The 22,775-nt window shown below is 46.8% G+C and overlaps 1 protein-coding gene across 1 annotated transcript; it reads left to right on the forward strand.

Moving 5' to 3' along the window:
• Nucleotides 1-8,648: 8,648 nt before the first annotated feature.
• On the forward strand, nucleotides 8,649-22,754 carry phactr3a (phosphatase and actin regulator 3a). The gene is made up of 11 exons (XM_084680519.1): nucleotides 8,649-8,897; nucleotides 9,862-10,026; nucleotides 12,956-13,180; nucleotides 13,591-13,804; nucleotides 14,186-14,424; nucleotides 14,878-15,031; nucleotides 20,267-20,322; nucleotides 20,791-20,852; nucleotides 21,040-21,180; nucleotides 21,982-22,058; nucleotides 22,562-22,754. Exons 1-11 carry the CDS (start codon nucleotides 8,669-8,671, stop codon nucleotides 22,575-22,577), a joined length of 1,578 nt encoding a protein of 525 aa, XP_084536645.1. The 5' UTR covers nucleotides 8,649-8,668; the 3' UTR covers nucleotides 22,578-22,754.
• Nucleotides 22,755-22,775: the final 21 nt, after the last annotated feature.

The following is a 22,775-nucleotide window of genomic DNA, read 5'->3' on the forward strand; positions in this document are numbered from 1 at the left end:
CACATCACACCCAAACAGACGTCGCATTGTCACGTTAAACTAGTATATTATTTGCCATTTTTCATGGCTTGATTGGACAGTTTATAAGTGAGGTGTGACAGGAAAAGCAGGGAGAGAGAGAGAGACAGAGAGAGAGAGAGAGAGAGAGAGAGAGAGAGAGAGATAGAGATGCATGATGAGAACATTGCAGAAACCGATTGTGTAGAAAAGCACCCAGTAGTAAAACAGGGATTGAAAGAGGGGAATACATGCAGTAAACGGCCAAACTCGAGCCCAGGCCACTGCTGTAAGGCCATTACAACCCTTCAACCACAACAGTATGCATTGAGTCTGGTGGCTGTGGTTTGAAAACACTGCTTTGTCACTGTGAGTGAAGTCAAGGCTACCGCCAACTAAAGTGAGTATACGAAAACACAGGGCTTAGGAGTATAATAGTTTCGTTTCCAGTAGTAACACAGCTTAAATCCAAGTAGTGAATGAATGAGATTGGACCGTGTGGATTAGGATCAGCAGGCTTTAGGCCACCGTGCGTGATAATGGCACAACATCTACAAGCCTTGTGCCTGTTTTCTACAGATGGCCGACACACTCGACACTGTGTGAACCGAGTGTGTGAACTGTGTGTGTGTGTGTGTGTGTGTGAACCACGTGTGATGTGTGTGTATGCAGGCCTGCATGTTGTGTGTAAGACTGCGTAAGCATTTCTGTCAGCCAGTCTGGCTGAGGTCTCAGTTGTTTGTCCGTGTTCAGGCCTGTGTCATTGTGTGTGTGTGTGTTCTGTGTTTATGTGCTAGGGGAATGGAAGGGAAGCACAGTTGTGTGTTGAGCTGGTTTATGGGTTGGGGGGGGGGGCAGTCAAGTACAGCAGTTGAGCAGACTGGCCCTGGGAGACTGAGAGGCTGAAACACAACTGGCTTGGCTGTCACTAGGCCGGCTCTTCAGGGACACGGTAATGGAGCTGAAGAAGAAGGTTAACAGGAGTTCAGGAGGCCAGGCTGGTAGGAGAGAAACCAGAAGAGAGAGTAATACGCCGAGGCTTAGAGGAAAGGAGAGGAGGAGAAGGAAGAAGATAACATAGGAGAGAGGAGGAGAGGGGAGAGAAACACACCGAGGCTTAGAGGAAAGGAGAGGAGGAGAGAGGGGCGAAGAGGGAGAGAGAGATACTGTCGTCTAGCCCAACTGACCGTACTCTACAAACCTTCTCTCTGATAGTTTGACAGAAAGAAGAAGCACCCGACTGTTCTCTGACCTCTGACATCACCTGTCCCCTCCGGTAGAGCAGGAGGAGAAGAGACCAGGAGGATTGTCACAACACCAAAGCTCCACACCCACTCTTATCCTCCTGTCAGAGCGTCGCACTCTGCAGACAAGGAAGGGCTGTCAGAGGGGGAGGATGAAGGGAGAGGAGACTCCCAAAACCTGCCTCCAAGGAACAACCGTGTCTGGGATAGAAGGAGGGAGGGAGGGATGAGAGAGCGAGGGGGGGGAGAGAGAGAGTAACGTTAAAAGGTAAGGAAGGAGAGGGGGACGGGAGAGGGGGATGGGAAAGTGGGGGAAAGGGTGGTCAGAGAAACGGCAGACAAGGTAGGGACAGAGGTAGACTGTCTCCTCAGCGCTCAGGGGAGGTCTGGATGCAGTCATTACAGAGAGCGAAGGGAGAGAGACAAGAGGGGTGGAGGAGAAGAAAGAGAGAGAGGGCTTCCTCTCCGAGTGACTGCTAGCTTCAGCAGCACTCGCAACTCAGCAGCAGGGCTGCTCTTCTCAGTCCGTCTCCAGAGATGGTAAATTAAATACACGGCCAGATCAGATGACGCTAATAGAAGGAATACAGTAGTAAAGGGAAATGAATGGGCCTATTCATTGTCTGGCCAGACTGTTTGGAGGGTGTGTAGGAGTGTGTGTGGGTGGCCACGCGAGGAGCACCTGTTTGTGTCTCTGTGATACTGTATGGTGCGTGTGTGTGTCTGGGTGTTTGTGTGTGTCTGCGTCCATGTGTGTGTGTGCGTTTGTGCGGTGTGTGAGTCCCTAGCCATGCATGTGTTTGAGGTTTTTAGTGGTACTGTATGGCTGGCTGGCAGTCGGTGGAACTTCAGCACCATGGACAGCTACTCTCTCTCCAATGTGGTGGGATTTCTGCTCTCCTGTTCACAGATTCCTGTGAGCGTTCAGTGAGCACACACACGCAAGAACACACACGCAAGAACACTCATGTCCCTGCAGGTGTAGATGGATTCCAGACCAAAGATGTTCAACAGAAAGACTGGGTCGTGACTGTCATTTTCTAAAAACATACCTCGTAGCCTTGGTTACCTGTTTGTGTTTGCATACAGGTAGCACAGTCAGTCGCAAAGTTGATTAATTCCACCCACTCATTCCACACTGTTAATGTTGTGATATCATCACCACACCGTTGCGACACACAAGTTCGTTGTTCCTTTTTATAACCCTCCCAGAAAACCTACAAAAAAAGAAGGAAAATAATGAGGAAACCTTGGGAGGAGCCATGATGATCTGGGATCTATAAATGCCAGTGTGCTGTTAACAGTGGGTAAGGTATAGATATATGGTTAACTGCAGATCAAGAGGTCGCAGGTTCAAATCCCCCCTGTTCTGTTCGACACTTTGGAGAACATCGTCAGCTAAACAAAGGCATTCTCTTTACATTCCCCTCCTCTGTGTGCCCTCCCTCTCTCTATCCTGCCCAGCGACCATGTATGAGGGAGCTGCTCCCAGTAGAACAGCCTTTAGGGGGGCCGTCCAACTCTCATCTCTCCAGCTCTCTCTTGTCCTCTTCACCTCGCCCTTTCATTGCCCCTCCCTCCCTCCCTCACTCACTCACTCACTCAAACACACCGCATATACAGTAGAGTATGTGCTCACGCTCACAAGAACACACACACACACTTGTGTTTTTATAGAAATCAGGCGATGGAACTAAATCAGTGGAAAAGATGGAATACATCCCGCTTGAGTGCTTCCCCACCTGATCCGGCTGCCTCGCTCGTACGATAGTGGGATCGTTTACCAAGCGGAACGCTGCACAAGCTACAATATGCTTTTCTATGTTCAAACACTATGTTCTTGTATGCCGGTCTCTGTCTAGTTTGTATTTGTCCTGACCACAGAAGCACCGACTCCTTTCCCACGACTCGACCTCAAACCTTCTGATTCGGTCTCACTGCACGTGTTTTCTCAAATTAGCCGTGTTCCTCGGACAACACCGGAGGGGGGGTGGGGGGGTGGGCGGGGGGGTTTGGGCTCCGAGGGTTCTTACACACATTGTGTGTGTGGAGAGGTCCCAGCAGGGGGTCCGGGAGGGAGTCGTGCCCCTGTGTCCTGTGAACAACAACTCTGGTCCCTGGGTCAGTGGTGGTGGCAGCAGTCACACACACCCCACTGGATGGTGTGTGTTTGTATATGTGTGTGTGTGTGTATTTTTGTGTTTGTACTGTATATTGCATCCACAAGTGTTTCATCATTGCGTTGTTAGTTAGTGTGAATGAAGCAGAGTAGCAGGAGCAGTAGAAACCCTAACCCTTTCAAACAGGAAGTGGTGTAAGACTGAACCGGCCCTGTGGGCTCCTCAGAGGAGTGCTCTATTTGTACGCCCGCCCACCAACTCTGGTTCTTAACACCAACATATGGTAGCAAACAAAGCCCTCTGGCTCTTCCTATTGGCTGCCGTCCTTGCTGACATCACTCTCCTAATGCCAGAAGCCCACACAATGGAGCATCAAAGCCTTATCATTGATGTAGAATACTGTAAACATAGCTACGTTTGACCCTCAGAGACACTCAGATAGTTTAGCCAGCCAGTATCGCTAGTTCTTGATTTTGTGTGACGGTGTGGCTCGCAAAATGCTCGATGCTTCTCATCTGTTTAGGCATTGAAGAAAGTCTGGCCTCAAGAGGATTTGTGCTAAAATCTGATATGTACTAAAACATCCTAGAAATATCAATGTGCTCCAAACGATAATTTCTCTCAAATCCGTACAATAGGACCTTGTGAATTACAACTTGAATGAACTCGGTTTCAGTTGTTTATTTGTCCGGTGTGTTTTGGCGGTCTGCGAGGCAGGAAGAACAGCTCTTCTCCCGGTCTGAAAGGGGTCGTTCTAAAACAGGGGGCCTCTCAGACGAGGCTGCAGGTGCTCTCTTCTCTCTTTCTCCTAAATCACGGGGCGGCTGACCAGCAGGAGGCACGGAGAGCAATCTCTCTTTCACTCTCCCTCTCCTCTTCCCTTTCTCTCCTTCCTTTCTATTCTATCTTCTCCATCCTTCTTCCTCCCTCTCGCGTCTTCCACGCTCGGTAGCTGCGTGTGCTGTGACTGGGAAGCCCATAGGCGCTGGGGCCGGGACAGATGGCAGCACAGTTGCTGTGCCAGGGGGGTAAGCGAGGAGGTTAGCAGGCATGGCAGCGAGGACGAGGTAGGCTGTTCAAGGGTACACTGTGGGTCCCAGAACTGGAGGAGATGGAGGGTGGGGGGTGGGGGGGTTAGACTGACCTCAGTCTCAGTAGGGGGGGCCGATGGATGGATAGGAGGGAGAGTGGGTGGATAGGTGGGAGGGTGGATGGATGGAGGGATGGATGGAGCCATGGTGTGATATTTATAGAACAGATGAGGCCCCAGAGATCCACTAATTCTGTTCATGGTGTTGTAAGAAGACAGTTACAAAACAGTAGTACAATTTCCAGCGCAGTTTCAACGGCATGTTTCGCAGTCGTGCATCATCCAGTACAATAACACTTTTACTGCCCTCAATCAACGGTTATTTATCAAGTAAGTGCATACTGAGGCAGAGTAACATCTCTGCATCCCATAACCTCCGTCATCACATATCGTTGTTGCCTGGCAGCAAACATCACAAAGGTGCCTTACTAAAACAATGCATCACCAAATCAGCACACCATCTTTTCAAAGTTCTGAACGAGCGGATCGCTCAGAGATTCTATGGAAGACGGAAGTCTGTGTGCTGGAGTCAGATGGCTGAGCGGTTAGGGAATTGGGCAGAATAACCAGAAGGTTGCCGGTTTGACTCCCGGCTGTGTGAAAATGACGTTGTGTCCTTGGGCAAAGCACTTCACCCTACTTGCCTCGAGGAGAATGTCCCTGTACTTACCGTTAGTCGCTCTGGATAGAAGTGTCTGTAAAATGTCATGTGTTTGACCAAGGCTGCTGGTTGCTGTCTGGCGTGGCAGTTGGAGACATCAGTGGAGCAGCGCGTGCTGGAGGGACAGAGCAGCCATGTCCTTGCTCTCGTCCTTGGTCATGAGGAGGCAGGTCGTAACCGTAACAACACCGGCACATCCAATCAACCCCGCATACAGGCCTCAGTGTTAAAAAAACCACCACGGTCAGAAAGTGTCGTTAGCGCTGTGTTTTGTACAGCGCTCTCGCGGTGTGGACACAGAGTCTTGAACCGGCTGTCTGCGCAGTAGGAATCATAACTCGTTTGTTTTTATGCTTATGTTTTTATGCTAGTTCTGTGACACCGCAGACACATTTGGTTTTCGATGTTGTCACTGAGGCGTGGGTTCCCGTCAAGCACCTGAGCTCCAGGTTGAGGTGGCTTTGATTTAAACGCTTTCATGTTTGTGGAGCTCCGAACCACGCTGACACACATTTGTTCAGACTGTTATCCTTATTTTGCTACGTTCATCCGTGGGTTCACAGTAAAGGTTTCACAAACTGTTGTAGCTTAACATTTGACGGTCTCTCTGCAGTGACGGTTGCGTCGTGTTGGCTTTGCATTCCCACCGGTTCAGTCTTGAAGGGGGGTGGGGGTTAGCTGAATGGAACGTTCGAGGCTCAAACGTTGGGGCTCTGTGGATGTGCTGACAGGGTGTCTAAACGGGGTGTGGTCCCTGGAGGCTCACAGCAAGGTTCCGTCCAGCCGTGGGCCTCTCACCAGCTCTCAGTCAGGGGACACATTGTACACTGTGTGTCGTGAGAGCCGCTTTCACAGTGTTTCACTGAAACTGTACGACACGGTTTTTAACTGTTCGTTTGAAGGTTTTTGTCTATAATGTATCTGTATGTAGTGTGTATCTAACTGAGTGTTATCCCCCGGGTAATTTGAATTTGAATTTTTAATTTCCCCCTCAACAGAATATAATATTTCAGACCAACAATATTCTTATGCTTAGAACTTCCCTATTGGAGCATGGAAGTATTGAGTCTATCTATGTCGGTGTTAGATTTATGATGTTACTGCAAACAGCCTAATGATGCATAAATAAAAGACATGTCTTTGAGTAATCCTATTATGATTAGCATAACAATTAGAATAATACAGTTCAACGCGCCGTGCAGCCCAGTCATCTGACACACATTTACACACTCGTCCCTTAATACATTCAGTACGCTCAGCTTCCACCAAACCCTCTTCCTCTCAATCTGACTCCACGTTTTACACCGCCTCTTCTTCTTTGAAAAATGGAGAAATACTTGATATACATTATGAATAGCTGCTCTCTTATTGGCCAGCTCAGATTCTGCTGCGAGCACTTCCGTGTGGCAACAGCCCCCCTCCTCCCCTCCCCTCCCCCCTCTCCTCTCCTTCCCCCTCCCCCCTCCTTGTTTTACTCCGCTCAGACAGACCTCCCCCCTGCTTCACCCCCTCCCCAGAATGCACTGGGGCAGCGGGAGCTCAGCCTTCGAGCGGGCTCCTCCTCCTCTCCATCCACCACGGCTGCTGCCGCAGCATCTGGATGTGGTCGCCATGGCAACTACGGCGGGGCCTGAACCCTCCCCCTTCCCCTCCTCCCCCTTCCCCTCTTCCCTCTTCCCCTCCTCCCTTCCTCCGCTCTCCTAAGCCTTGCGCTGTTTCTGTGCGACTGTCGCCGCGTCTTCATGGCTGACCTGAATTCCACTTGCCTGGCTCTGGCTCTGGCTCTGGCTCTGGCTCTGGCTCTGGCTCTGGCTCTGGCTCTGGCTCTGGCTCTGGCTCTGGTTCTGGTTCTGGTTCTGGTTCTGGTTCTGGTTCTGGCTCTGGCTCTGGCTCTGGCTCTGGCTCTGGCTCTGGCTCTGGCTCTGGTTCTGCCTGAGGTTGTTAGTGACGGCCATGCTGGCAGACATGCACGCGGTCAACTGACCTGTTTTTCTCCTGATTCAGGGTCAAACTCTGAGGCTGAAACCTCCACCCCCCCCACCCTTCCTCCCTCTCCTCCTCCTCTCCCCCAGTCTGTTTCACCCTCCCACTTCCCTCCAGCCCATGTGCAATGGGAGGCAGCTAGACAGCCAGCCTGTGCTGTAGTACTCACATCCCCTAACTCTCTGCTCTGCCCCACTCTATCCCAACACAACACACCCATAACCTCAGCAAGCAGAGATCTCAACCCTGCTTCCTTCTCATGGTCTCCTTTAAATACATCTGAACAGTTAACTCCTGCCTCCTGGATGCTCTCGTAGTCATGGCGTTAGTCACAAGGATGTCTTTCCACTCTATTTAGTCTGTTTATGCTCTTTTATATTCATGGGACAGACACAACAATGGACTGCTGTGTGTGTGTTTGTGTGTACGTGTCTGTGTGTGTATGTGTATGTGTGTTTGTGTGTTTGTGTGTGCAGGATGAAGTTGTTGTGTCGGCCGGTTACAACCTTTGAGTCGTTCAGTGGAACCTGTGTACCTCTTCTGAGGTGAAGAGGCTCTCTTCAGAATTGCAATGAAGTTGTTGAGTTGAAAACAAAGCATATGTCCTGTTTTCCCCTGTTTTTCTCTCTTTCTCTTTCTCACTCTATCTGACACACAAACGTGCACATGCAAAGCTGGAAACATGCACACAAATTAAATGTCACAAACTCGATTGATGTGTTTCAGTTGTCTGTCCGGTTGTTTGTTTGATTTACAAAGATGGGATGTTAAGTTCCTGAAACAGAAGCCTTTTTGTGGCTCCAACGCTGACATTATGCTGCTATCCTGCTGACTAACAGAGTATCAAAAGAACATTTCTAAACAATGACAGATTAAAGGGTCTGTTGTTCAGAGCTGGCTATACTAATGTACTCATCTGGGAGACTGTGGTGGGTAAAGTCACCTGTTTGTCTCCTGGGAGCTCCGATTTCAATTATTTTGAGTCTTAGTCTTTGTCTTTAGGTGCGGCTCAGTGGTAGAGCCTTTGACTGCAGATTTGGTGCTGGCAGGTTGTACGTCTGTACGTCTGTTTGGATAAAATCGTCTGGAAAATGACATTTGTTTTTATTAAACCTCATTTATTAAACACATTTAACGTATCCGAATGTCTGCTCCTTTCTCCCGTAAGACTTTAGGAAATTAGTAGAACTGTAAATCATCTATCTCTCCTCCTGTCTCTCTCTTTCCTTCCCTTCCTTATGTGTCATTTTGAATCAATTTGATTGAATAGTTAAATCAGTTCAATTCAATCAAATCATACATGCCCAGTGTGGGCCGCATCACTACAGCATGATGTAGTCAAAGCTAATCATATGAAATGTTGACCAAAATCAATGGTAATATTTGCATATTTGCTATCCTAATTATTTTCCCTTTTTTCTTTCCTCTCCTCCTCTCCTCCTCTCCTTCCCTACCTCCCTCTGCTATTCTGTCCAATCCTCCTCTTCCTTCCCTTTATCCAACGCTTCCTCACTCTCTTCCCCCTCCCCTCTTCCCTTCCTTCTCTTCCCTCCATTCTTCTGTGTGTGCGTGCATGTGTGCGCGTGTGCGTCTGTCTGTGTGCGCGTGTGCGTCTGTCTGTGTGTGTGTGGCTGCAGTGGAGGTGATGGACCAGCAGAGGGTGCTGCGCACTGGCTGCTTGGTGTCGGGCGTTCACACCCCTCCCATCCGCCGCAACAGCAAGCTGGCCAGTCTAGGACGCATCTTCAAACCCTGGAAGTGGAGAAAAAAGAAAAATGAGAAGCTCAAGCAAAGTTCCACTGGTAAGAGAGAGAGAGAGAGAGAGAGAGAGAGAGAGAGAGAAATACACTTCTTTCACTGTCACTATTTTTGGTTAAGGTCGAACCCTTCAGTAAAGATGAGAGACATTTCTCTAAGTAAAGTAAACCCATCACACCTACGTACACAAATGCTTTTTTTTTTACAATTGTGTGTAATTTTCCCATTGGAGCCAGCTGGGTTAAATAGCATTGAGTGCTGAAATGAGAGTGTAGTGCAGCGTTGTGTGGAGAAGCGTGGTGGGGATGGTGTAGGGAGAGTTTGTCAGATAATGGGGCTGAATAAGAAGCATGCCGCACGGCTTTTAAGTTAATGGAAGCAGGTTATTGAGCAACAGTGACTTTCAAGGAGAACCAGGTGTTTGGGAGTCAGATGGCTGAGCGGTGAGGGAGTCGGGCTGGTAATCAGAAGGTTGCCAGATCGATTCCCCGCTGTGCCAAATGACGTTGTGTCCTTGGGCAAGGCACTTCACCCTACTTGCCCCGGGGGGAATGTCCCTGTACTTACTGTAAGTCACTCTGGATAAGAGCGTCTGCTAAAATGTAAGGTGCTTTTGTGACATTTAGGGAAAAGGCCACGGTGTGAATTGTGTGTATTGTAATGGAACCCCTTCCGGTTGTGAATAGTAGTCTGTGAAGTTACCGGAATGATGAGCATTCTGCAGGTGGCGTAGAAAGACAGTTCTGGTATGAGTGAATTCATATAAAACTGATGTGTCACAGAAAACTCAAGTCAAGTGACTTTTCATTGTCATTTCAATCATATACCTGCTACAATACACAATGAAACAAAACAACCTTCCTCCAGGACCATGTTGCTACAGAAAACAGAAATACAGGAGACTACATGGGGTTAAAGCCACAGTATTATTAACACATGAACAGACTGAGTTCACAGGAGCATATGATCTGAGCGCTATGTTATCCTGAGGGTCTGTTCCCTTCACAGACGTCGCCCTGTGCAGCGGCCTCTACTGCCACGACCCCGGTTCCCCCCGACAAGGCTCCTCTGATGGGACGCTCCTTCTGGGGGGGTTTGGGGGTCCCCTCAACCCCATCCTCACAGTCAGCAGTGTGGAGTACCTGGGCCCTGAGGAGGAACACCCCTCCACAGGTAGGACAGTTTGACTATGGTACCTCTCACTCCAAAATGACCAATCAGTAGGCTTGTAACAACAAAACACATTCGATCTCTCGAAAGAAGGTTAAGGTCGAAATGGATCCAAATCCATTGGATCCAAATGGATTGGATGGAAGAGTTGATTATGATCTGTTTGGCTATAATAGCCTGCTTCTATCTATTTTTATTTTGTTTTTCTCTACATTGATTTGACTGTATAGATTAGTCAAGACCTATATGACATGAATATAAAAACAATAGTGCACATGATGTACACTGATAGACAGTAGGGAATGAGGAAGGGACCTGCATTGATGTGGACATAGTGTGAAATCATCTCCACCAGAATCCAACAGCAAATAAATTGAACATCGAAAAGGGACTCACAAAAAATGCATTTGGTTTTCTATCTGACGGTTGTGTTTTGACGGGAAGTTCAAGCAATCACAGCAGTATCCACTAGAGGGCGATATAAGTGTTCATAAAGGTCCAGTCTGGGTGACGCTGAAGCGTGACAGCCGCGAAAGAGAAAACCTGAATTAAGATGATCCTAACTGTAATTATGAAGTTAGGGTTAGGGTTAAGGATTGGGTTATGGCTATAAGCAATGTTAATCCTGATTCTGCTGCCCCACTTGATTGTAACCGTGTTTTCCTAACCCTAACTCTAACCCTAATTATGAATTTAGGGTTAGGGTTAGTTTTAGGGATTGGGTTATGGATATAACTAATCTTGATCCTAACTCTGCTACCACACTTGATTGTAACCATGGTGTCGGTTTAGGTTTAAAGTCATCCGTTTTCCTAACCCTAACCCTAATTATGAATTTAGGGTTAGGGTTAGATTTAGGGATTGGGTTATGGCGATAACTAATCTTGATCCTAACTCTGCTACCACACTTGATTGTAACCATGGTGTCGGTTTAGGTTTAAAGTCATCCGTTTTCCTAACCCTAACCCTAATTATGAATTTAGGGTTAGGGTTAGATTTAGGGATTGGGTTATGGCGATAACTAATCTTGATCCTGACTCTGCTGCCCCACCTGATTGAAACCATGTTGTCGGTTTAGGGTTAAAGTCATCCGTTTTCCTAACCCTAACCCTAATTATGAATTTAGGGTTAGGGTTAGATTTAGGGATTGGGTTATGGCGATAACTAATCTTGATCCTGACTCTGCTGCCCCACCTGATTGAAATCATGTTGTCAGTTTAGGGTTGAAGTCATCCGTTTTCCTAACCCTAACCCTAATTATGAATTTAGGGTTAGGGTTAGATTTAGGGATTGGGTTATGGCGATAACTAATCTTGATCCTGACTCTGCTGCCCCACCTGATTGAAATAATGTTGTCGGTTTAGGGTTGAAGTCATCCGTTTTCCTAACCCTAACCCTAATTATGAATTTAGGGTTAGGGTTAGATTTAGGGATTGGGTTATGGCGATAACTAATCTTGATCCTGACTCTGCTGCCCCACCTGATTGAAACCATGTTGTCGGTTTAGGGTTAAAGTCATCCGTTTTCCTAACCCTAACCCTAATTATGAATTTAGGGTTAGGGTTAGATTTAGGGATTGGGTTATGGCGATAACTAATCTTGATCCTGACTCTGCTGCCCCACCTGATTGAAATCATGTTGTCAGTTTAGGGTTGAAGTCATCCGTTTTCCTAACCCTAACCCTAATTATGAATTTAGGGTTAGGGTTAGATTTAGGGATTGGGTTATGGCGATAACTAATCTTGATCCTGACTCTGCTGCCCCACCTGATTGAAACCATGTTGTCGGTTTAGGGTTAAAGTCATCCGTTTTCCTAACCCTAACCCTAATTATGAATTTAGGGTTAGGGTTAGTTTCAGGGGTTGGGTTATGGCTATAAGCAATGTTAATCCTGATTCTGCTACCACACTTGATTGTAACCATGGTGCCGGTTTAGGGTTGAAGTCATCTGTTTTCCTAACCCCTAAATCTAACCCTAACCCTAAATTCATAATTAGGGTTAGGGTTAGGAAAACGGATGACTTTAAACCTAAACCGACACCATGGTTACAATCAAGTGTGGTAGCAGAGTTAGGATCAAGATTAGTTATTGCCATAACCCAACCCCTGAAACTAACCCTAACCCTAAATTCATAATTAGGGTTAGGGTTAGGAAAACGGATGACTTTAAACCTAAACCGACAACATGGTTTCAATCAGGTGGGGCAGCAGAGTTAGGATCAAGATTAGTTATCGCCATAACCCAATCCCTAAATCTAACCCTAACCCTAAATTCATAATTAGGGTTAGGGTTAGGAAAACGGATGACTTTAAACCTAAACCGACACCATGGTTACAATCAAGTGTGGTAGCAGAATCAGGATCAACATTGCTTATAGCCATAACCCAACCCCTGAAACTAACCCTAACCCTAAATTCATAATTAGGGTTAGGGTTAGGAAAACGGATGACTTCAACCCTAAACCGACAACATGGTTTCAATCAGGTGGGGCAGCAGAGTTAGGATCAAGATTAGTTTTTGCCATAACCCAACCCCTGAAACTAACCCTAACCCTAAATTCATAATTAGGGTTAGGGTTAGGAAAACGGATGACTTTAACCCTAAATCGACAACATGATTACAATCAGGTGGGGTAGCAGAATTAGGAACAACATTAGTTATAGCCACAACCCAATCCTTAAATCTAATCCTAACCCTAAATGTAACCAATAGAACACTAACAAACAACCAACTGAAACAGGCCCAGGAGTTGCTGTTCATGACTGTTGGAGTGAAAAAAAAATTATGTTGGCACAATGAGATCTGATGAACGTTTTGGTTTAGCATTTTCATCCAATGTACTGGGAAAGATTTGAACCCCCACTTAACTGCGGTAAAGTACTCTAACCACTGAGCTATACTTATTGCTGAACCATGGAGTTTGTTTCTCAGTGACGTCCCCTGCAGAGGAGGGTGAGGTGGTGGAGGATGGAGCAGAGTACACCGAGGAGACAGAGGAGCAGGCGGAGGTGTCGCCCCCCGGGGGGGACATGACGGAGGGGGTCCCAGAGGGCGGGGGCGAGGGGGAGGATCGACAGGAAGAGGAAGTGCCACCGGGTGGGATTCCACTTCCTCCTGGACCTGGAAAAACGCTGCCTCAGCTGGTCTGTGGAGAAGGTGGGTTGGTAATTTGAATTACGTGTTGAAGCGCATTTTCTCATACAATTTCGGATGTTTTTCATATTTTTCTTCCTCTGCTGTTTTGTTTTATTGATGTCATGTGATTTTAATTATAGTGTTGGTTGTTTTTTTTGTGTGGACCCCAGGAAGACTTGCAAACACTTATTTTAGTAAGCTAACGGGTGATCCACACTGTCCTTTATGAGGGATCAAGTATGCTTTTCTTTGGGTCCAGCTATAGGTTTACCCTGTATTATGATTACGCATGCACACACCCATAATCAAACCCATCTCATAGAGATAACACCATTCCACCAGTATGCCTGGCTGTATCAAACCATATACAAAAGCCACATTCACACCAGTAAAGAATAAATTGTCCTTTTTTCTATTCATCTCCCCATCAGACACAGGTCCAGCACCTGTACCCAACCACCTACCCACCTCCTTCTTGCCCAAGGAGCCCCCCAGGGGCCCCCCTGACAGCCTGGCTCCCATGGCCCTGCGAGGGCCCCTCTCAGGATCCCCTCACATAGGCAATATGATGCACCCTCCCATGCCCCCTAGCTGCATCATGGAAGAACTACAACGAGCCTTTGCCTCCAAAAACAGACAGGAGAGGTGAGAGCCGTGATCCCTTCCAACCCACTGCATACCCCAACCCAACACCAGCTCAGTTCCCCAGTCCAACGACCTCTGACTGTCTGTGTACTGGACTCAACCTGTCTCATTACCTCAAGTCCTTACAAACCCTTGCAGTGTTCCGTCTTCTAGGCCTGTTTCCAATCCATCCTGGTGAATGAGGTTGAGACAACATCATACACTAGAGTCTAACCCCATTCTCCCATGTCAACAGACATGCTGACCTTCATTACCCCCCCTACCTCACAGTGTTAACTCTCCATGTCGCCCTCCTCCTCCTCCCACATCCTCCCCTTCAACGCCCTTCCCCCCCTCCCTCCCTTTCTCCCTCCCTCCCTCCCTCCCTCCCTCCCTCCCCAGCGTGCACGAGGGGTTGGAGCCAAGCTCGCTCCCCCGGAGGCGCTCTGACGGGCGTCTCTCTCGCTCCTGCAGCTCGGAGAGGGAGGCGTCGGCGGCCGGGCCAGGGGACTGGGCCCAGCTGGCGGAGAGGAAGAAGGAGGCGGAGGAGAACAAGGAGAACATGAGGCTGGACCAGTGCTTCTCCAACACCTCCGGCCTCCCCAACGACATGGATGACTGGAACGACTCTGTCATCTCCGGTGGGTCCCTTCTGAGCTCCGCCATTGGCCCCAGAGGACAACTGATTAATCTTAGCCATGTGAACGGTCATGTGACCAGTTCAGCCATTTTGGTTGTGTACAGTGCACAAACAAAGTTATAGATAAGATCTTTTTGGATAATTTCTTGGATTTGCACATCTGTTTGCCATTAAAATAATTGTTTTCTTTAATCATTTTGGCCATTGGAATAACCAGTTTTATCATGAAAATTATGAAAATATGTCATTTATATGCCTGTTTGATTGCCATCACTGATTAATTATAATTATAATAACTGATTATTGGCATCACAGATTATTATTAAACACACAATTGTGTGTGTTTGTGTGTATGTATGTGTGAGAACGTGTGTGGGTTTGTGCTTGTGTGTGCGTGCTTGTGTGTGTGCGCTTGTGTGTGTGCTTGTGCACTTATGTTGGCGTGTGGGCGCAGGCACGCTGCCTCGCAGGTTAAGGAAGGAGCTGCTGTCTGTGAAACTAAGAAACCGCCCCAGCAAACAGGAACTGGAAGACAGAAACATCTTCCCAGCTCGCAGTGACCAGGAGCGCCAGGAAATACGTCAGCAGATTGAGATGAAGCTAGCCAAGTGAGTCTTGACCTTTTCATGAATCAACTACCTCTCCTCTACCTGTTAGTCTCATCCCTAATGCTGTGTCATGACTAAGCCTCTCACTAGTTTTTAATGGGCTTAGACTTCCATATATTTTTTTCCATATTTCATATTTTTACAGTGTTCACCGACCCTGAAATTGTGAGCTGTAGAACAACGTGCTGTAGTAGATTAAGGTACTAAAAAGTAGCCTTGAACACTCCCACAGTAGCTCTGGGGAACGTACAGTACAGTATTGCTAATCGATAGGATATGTGGTTCATTTCGAGTGATTGGTTGGGGAGAGAAGACAACTGGCTTTCCAACAGCATCAGAGCTGTTGATAACAGTCTCTGGGTTATATAACATGGAAAGCACTAGTAAGGCTGGTGGAATTACAGAGGAGGGGAGAAAGACAATCACGTCTAAACAGGATTATCCGCTTGTATCACACTGGCCTGATTTGTGATGGTTGAGCTGGGTTTGTTGCCTATATCCAGTTTGCTGGGCTAGCGATCTTGCTCATTGTGTGTGGGGGGTGTTTCATTCCACACAACAGTTGAAGCAGCTGATATAACTTAACCGAGTTCCCTGATAAACTTCTCCCTTATTAGAGGAGGGACTTGGTGACCTGAGTGGTCCAACACCTTAGATCACGCAAAGAATGCCGTACAGCTTCTGCACACTGGAACGCATAGTTGTGGCAACAAGCTCAGAGGGATTATCTCCAAAACACTGTACGTGAGGAAAAATTGCTGAAACTTTCACCAGGAGGGTTAGAAATACAAACAGAAGTTCCAGGACTAGACATGAACTGGACTGAGGGCAGGCTCCAGGGTCTGGTGGTGTTTACACGCTAAAATCTTCCTTCGGCCAGGATGCGTACGTAACATCTTGCCTTTTTGAAATATTCCGGCCACGTTGTTACTTTGTAACGCAACGTACAGTATTCTGGGTTCTCTCTTCACATTGACGTGTTGAGCTGGAGGTCACCGTTGTGTTGCGTAACCCTCGGGGTCGTAACTCACGTGTGAGAGCCACCCCGTATCCCAGAGAGAGATCTACGGCTGAGGCTGTCAAAGACTCCCAGGAATGATCACTTTGTGCCCGGACATTCCCAGTTCGGCTGGGACCTCAGGAGAGCACCGCCCCCCCCCCCCGCTCCCCCCACCACCCCCAGTGCCCCACGGCCAGTCTGGTGGTTTGTCAACAAGCGGCCATTCATTCCAGACGCCTGTAAACAAACATCTTATGTAAAGCAGAGCAGACAGCATGACTCCAGCTTGTGTAAGAGAGTTCTGGGGAGAGCGATGTGGAGGGGATTCTCCTTCTAGCACAGATCTGACAAGTGGTTCTCATCAGGAGCTACAGAGGCTAGCAGTAAGGAGGCTACCACAAAGACTGGTTCTCTTGAACTTTGGAGTCTTGGAAGCTAATAATAGGTTCTGTTGAGTTGGTGTGACTGAGAGGAGTTGGTGGTTTCGGTTGGATAAAAACCCCAGCAGAATTGATCCTCCCTTCATATTTCCTAGTTCCTGTTGTTATATTATGCAGAGGACAAATTGGCAGTTGCTTAGTTATAACCCAGTCAATAGGCAATTAAACAACTGAGGGCTGGAGCCCTTGCTTTGTTTGGTTATTTATTATGTCAAGCACTACTAGACAGCAATTGTGATTATAATCCTCAGAGAATCCCCAGGTTTGTATCATATGACTGTAGGCTGGAATTGATATACAGTACGTAGGGCATCCAGTGTTCCACAAATCGCCCTCATGCAACCGATGCAGCTTCTCCGAGTCACGGTTGTCTGCGGACAAATGCTAGAGTCTGTCTGGAATGTTATGAACGTCAACATTTCCACTCGGATGTGAACAAATAAGGACCACCCAGTCCTGTCTCACAGCGCCAGCAGTAGTAGTAAGTGTGCGTGCCTGTTTGCCATGCTCTGCGTTTTGGTGACACACTGCACTGTTTCTAGCGAAAAGGGAAAGCCTGGCTATTTTTAGCCTGGAAAGATGGTGAGTAGGTGGGCAGCTTAGCGGAGGAGTGAAGCCCATTTCCCCTGGGTACCCTTACTGAATCACAAAACAGTCCATCACCCCCTCCCGCCTCCCCAAGGAAGCCTTTCCGAAGCTTAAGATCGAATTTCCCTTCGTCCAGGCTCAGAGTGAAATCGCTGGTGTTGCTGCAGAGCAAGCAGAAGAAGCCACTCTGACCGTTCACCGATAATGACACCTCGCCCGCCCGTTGTTAGCGCTGTGTAGAATGACCTATCTATCTATAGAGCTTTCTGCTGCCTGGGCGTTATTCGATTGCTATTCTTAGCTACAAAGACTGTTGAATAATACATTTTTGGTGCACTCCTCTATCTCTCTCTCTCTCTCTCTCTCTCTCACACATTCGGTTTTTGTCTACCCTCCTCCACTCAATGTGTTGCGGGGGTGTAAGAGCAAAGGGGGAGAGGAGGGGAGAGGAGGGGAGAGGGAGGGATGGATAGACAGGAAGGGAGGGAGAGTTAAGAGAGGGATAGAGATTTGGAAGACGGGAGAAAAGGACGTAGAAAAGGAGGGAGTGAGGGATGGATGGAGATATGGAGAGCGAGACGTATGGAGAGAGGAAGGGAGGGATGGAGAGGAAGGTGGGAGGGATGCATAAAGGGAGGGGTGGAGAGAAGCAAGGCGTATGTACAAGGCTATAGAAGGCTTCTCTGAGGAGCTTGCTGGGTTATCATGACCATTAGGGGCAGCGTGGTCTTTCTTCTTCTTTGTGTGGTGCTGCAGCTCGCGGGAGGAGAAGAAGAACGACGGAACACCCGCTGATGCCCACAAGAGCCTCTCTCTTTCTTCTAAGGGTTGGATAACAATGTCCGGCTTTATCTTCATCCTGTTTTCATTTTAGATAGATAGAGAACACAGGAGAAAGTCTGCAGACAATGCTTTGCATCAGTGTCCAAACTATAGGAAATACTGTTCAGTATACAAGAAAATTCATTTCTGCACATTACATTGCTGTAAAATTATCGTGTCAGAATTGTAGTTTAGTTTACATCTGCTCTCCATTTACAATTTTGGACAGTGGAGACTGTGTGGGATATATAATCGAACCTTTAAAGTTAATAATAACATGCTAGCCTCTCACATTCACACAGCCACTGGTGATCTGCAACCCTGGCTGTTGATTGGCTGGTGAGTACTGTAGTAGGGGACCCCCGTGGAATATTCCATTGTCTTTCCAGGGGAGGAACTGTAGTTGCTAGGCAACTTGGCGACCAGGTCAATAATGTGGATGAAAACATTGATTCATGGGACTGATTCTATCATTTAATGAGCTCAAAACAAAACACCATATATGTAGGAAATCCCCTGTCTCAGTTAAGAGTAAAGAAAATGTTTAGTGGAAAATTACATGTTTTGGGTAATTTTGTTTTAGGTCATTATCAGGAAGTATTTAATTCTCTAAGGGCATAAAATGTCTGATTTTGATCAGAGATGCCAGATTCTATCACATTATTTCAGTTAAATTTTATTTTTTTGTTGTTGCATAATGCAGAAGAATCTTATTAAATTGTTTTAAATCGTAAAGTCGTGTTGTGGACATGCAGCAACTGACAATACTGGAGTGAGGCCAAGTGTTTTATCCCTTTGTTTCATTTATGAGAAAAATTCCTCTAGGGACATCCAGCTGTTGAATAATTCCATGCTAGTTCTAGTCAAGCCTGTGTGCTAATTTGCCAGGGCTGACTGCAGTCCCTTGTTTACTCTCTATTTGTTATGGGTCGAAATGATGCATATCTACAAGTTACACCTCTTTCAGTGGAATTACTAAGTTTCACTACATTGCTGTGGGCGTTGTTTTACAAGATATTCACTAGACGTCATGCAGTAATTATCCATAAAAAGTTGGGTAATTTAAATATAAAACAATTTAATATATTTATCATTTTTATTAGCCTACAATAATTTCCAACTACCTTTTCCAAGTAGCATACACCAAACTGTCGACGAAAATGGTGCATACTACTCATGCACTTTTCAATCATCGATAACGGTGTTTTAAAATAGACGTTTGGTCAAAGCTTTGCCGTGTGAATAAATAACATGTCAGAAAGGTTGGCACTGCCTGACTACCCAGCATTGCCCATCATGCCCGACCCAACTGGTCACACGTGCCGTACCGTTTGTGTCTGATGAGTTTAGTTGAGCTCTCCTCACTGTCTGGGTCTTTGACTGTGACCTAACTTTAATCCCATCTATAAAGACTCCTGGGTGAGCTCTGTACTCTGATGTAGGGGTGTGGGGCAGGGGGCATGCTGTGAGAGGTTGCATAGTACATTTCAACATTCCCCTTTCTCTTCTGGCCCGGACGGTTGCAGCACGCAGTGTAGATCCTAGGGTTAAGATCCGGGATGAGCCTGACATTTATAATTGGTATCACGACTTTGAAATGGTCACGTAGCCTACACACGTAAGGCCTAAAGTGAACGGCATCTGATTTATCTGTACCTCTCAAACACGGTTTGATATTCATGGAACAGTTTTGCTAAGGATAAAGCAAAGCATTGCAACAATAAACTCATTACACTGTCCGAAGTACCTTGTTTTTCTCGAAAACCTAATTATCAAGGAACATACAGTAGCCTATCACAGGAAATGAAAACAGACTGGATTTGTAAACAATCGTCTGAAATGTAAAAGTGATGATGCGACGTGAGAAATGTTATTGTCTTTGTAGCCAGAAGCATAACGAAATCGGGGATGCCTTCTCCGCCTTATTCGGAAACAAACGCACCGCCCACCTAATAAATTATGCATACAGGAGTGCTGTAGGAAGACGCGCCCAAGCTGGGAATCACGACTGTTCAAAAGGCTGTGTAGTGCACAGCGGACAGCAGACTGGAACGCAGACGCTGCAACGTATCAGGCTGCTGTTTACATGCTATGTTATGAAGTGTACCGCTGGTATTTTTCAAATTGAAAAATTATTTAGTATTCTCCGAGTAGAATATTAGGCGAAAGGCATTCTAGACTCGTGTCTTTAAGTGACATCCAGATGTTTGGAGCGCCTCTACCGAAGCATCATAGTCGGGGTTTGGACGCGAGATGGAGACACTCGGGGTTTCCTTCTAGAACGAGCAAAGTGACCAGAATACAGTCGGTGTAAGAGTCCTCTGGATACGAGAACAACTTGAATCCCAAAATGGTCCAAAACGTAGTTTTGGTGTTTTTTCGCAGGCGGCTTAGCCAGAGACCGAACGTTGAGGAGTTGGAAAGCCGGAATATCCTGAAACGTAAGTTTTGTCTCTTCATACGGTTGTCTCTATAACCGAAATATCCTGTCCTAGATACTTTGAATTTTTACTTGAATCATGAGAGATGTATGTGCAACAATCAAACCAGTCCAACAGATAATGCATAAGTAATAGCCATACGGTATAGCCTTTATCCACTCTCCTAGTCTAAGATTCAGAAGAGACACATGAACGAACATTGTCGTAAAAAACTGGGACCTGCTTCACCGGATGCTTTGTAAAACAGAGATACTACTGTCAATACATCTGTACAATACAGATGATATACTTACAAAAGCAATAACACCCCCCCCCCCAAAAAAAAACAAACAACAAACATAAATATCTCCCAGTAAAATTGGTGAAGTCTAGTTATAATTTATGACTGCGTCCTGGGAACCAACTGAAAGGGTATGAATGAAAGCTCATCTTTTTCTTTTACTAATTGTTTCCTTCTTTTTTATTTAGAGAGAAATGACCAGCTGGAGCAAGAGGAGAGACGAGAGATCAAACAGAGACTAAACAGAAAGGTACATCATCTTACCCGAGTTAAATAAAAAACATTTCAAATGAAAAGGTCCAAAAACCTCCTGTCCCAAATATGACTGCATTGGTGATGTCTGGTCTGGCCCAGCTGTGCATTTATGGTCCTGTTTGATCTTAAAACATGAATACCTCAGTACCCAAGTACTTATCCCTGTTCACTGTGCTTTCCAGCTCAACCAGAGACCGACTGTGGATGAGCTGAGGGACAGGAAGATTCTGATCCGTTTCAGTGACTATGTGGAGGTGGCCAAGGCCCAGGACTACGACAGGAGGGCAGACAAGCCATGGACACGACTCTCTGCAGCTGACAAGGTGTGTTTGTGTGTGACTATAGTGTGTGTGTGTGTGTGACTCCTATAGTGTGTGTGTGTGTTTTACTCCTCTAGTGTGTGTGTGACCCCTATAGTGTGTGTGTGTTCAAGAAAGTGACATAGAAGGTTTGTCATTAGACGTAAAAAAAATACATGTTTTACCCTGGAATGTGCAATGTTGAAATGTGCTTCCTGGGGATTTCATGTCTGGGTGGAGCAGCACCCCTAAATGAACCCCTTAGGGCAGCAGATTTCAAAATGTGAATTCCTCACAAATTAAAGTCAGAACCTGTCTTCAGTCATAGCTTAGCATTGCTTCATCCAAACAAATGGTTTGTGTTTACGCAACACAGGGAATTCCATAGCGGGCGGAGAGAGACTCCCATCACCACCCATCTCAGCAGCATAATATAAATGTCCCAGAAAATCCTCCCTCCCAGCTACATCTGCACCTTTGTGTTCTCATATCAGTGGAAAATCAGAATCAGAATTGGGATTTATTCGCCACGAAAGTTTACACAGACAAGGAATTGACTTTGGCAGGAAGGTGCATACAATAAACATATAGGAACCTAAAATTTAACTATGTTGACTATCTATCCTAAGGGTACATAAAGTAGCAGTACTAAGTGGAATTAGATTTTATTTTTATTTTTGAAGACCTTGATGTAATTTCTGGGGCTGTTTATTTTGTGTCTTGCCGATGTCACCTTGCCGTCTGAAGCCCGGTGACTGTGTGCATGCATGCGAGGGGGACTGAACAGTGAACGCTCTAACTCATGCTCTCCTCTCTCTCACGTAGGCAGCCATCCGAAAAGAGCTGAACGAATTCAAAAGCACCGAGATGGAGGTGCACGCTTCGAGCAAGCACCTAACAAGGTCAGTGTCTTGGACAAGTGTACGTGCATGACGAACGTGTGTGTGTGTGGGGTGTGTGTGTGTGTGTGGGGTGTGTGTGCCCGTGCTTGCCCTGGTGCGTGTTTTGCATGCGTGCTTCTATTCTCGGATGCAGCATGCTATTTATAGCCCTCCTTGTTCACTGAAAAGGAGCCCAGCTGACTGCTATTTATAGACGTTCCTAAAAGGAGGGGGAGGGTTTCTCCCCGGGAGACGTGACGTTGCCGGAGCGAAACGTAATAAAAGTCATGTAGTCATTGGTCTTAGCAAGGTCCTTAAGGTGATTTGTAACGGTAACCCACAGATACTGTGGAGTCTTTTTCACCTCTGCCAACACGCTTCCACTGGCTGTGGCTAAAAATAGCCTTGCAGCATTGATGAATAGCAGCAATCATAACCGGTTGTGATTACAAAGGCACCTTTCTGCACGCCGGTCCTCATCACCTCTTCGCTCCCCTCCCTTCTTCCCTCTTTTTTGTCTACAGGTTCCACCGGCCATAAAAAAAAAAGGAGCTTCTTCTGTGAAGAAACGCTGAGGTGTACCGGCTGTGTCTGCGGCGCCAGAAGCTGCCTGGACGAGAATATTCCAATAACCCACAGCTGTTGTCTTTGTGAGGATGGGAGAGGGCGTGCGTGCGTGAGGGGGGGGCCTTGAATCTTCCATCAGCCCCGATCACCATCGAGGGAGGGGGGCGACGG

Source organism: Hypomesus nipponensis, chromosome 18 (genome assembly GCF_054491055.1).
Source record: "Hypomesus nipponensis isolate SF chromosome 18, ASM5449105v1, whole genome shotgun sequence".
In the NCBI taxonomy this organism is placed as follows: Eukaryota; Metazoa; Chordata; class Actinopteri; order Osmeriformes; family Osmeridae; genus Hypomesus; species Hypomesus nipponensis.

Coding starts and splice junctions, on each gene's coding strand:
- phactr3a (XM_084680519.1), top strand. CDS start 8,669: ATGTGTGCGCGTGTGCGTCTGTCTGTGTGCGCGTGTGCGTCTGTCTGT. Junction 14,425..14,877: donor GAACGACTCTGTCATCTCCG/GTGGGTCCCTTC, acceptor GTGTGGGCGCAG/GCACGCTGCCTCGCAGGTTA. Junction 20,323..20,790: donor AAGCCGGAATATCCTGAAAC/GTAAGTTTTGTC, acceptor TTTTTTATTTAG/AGAGAAATGACCAGCTGGAG.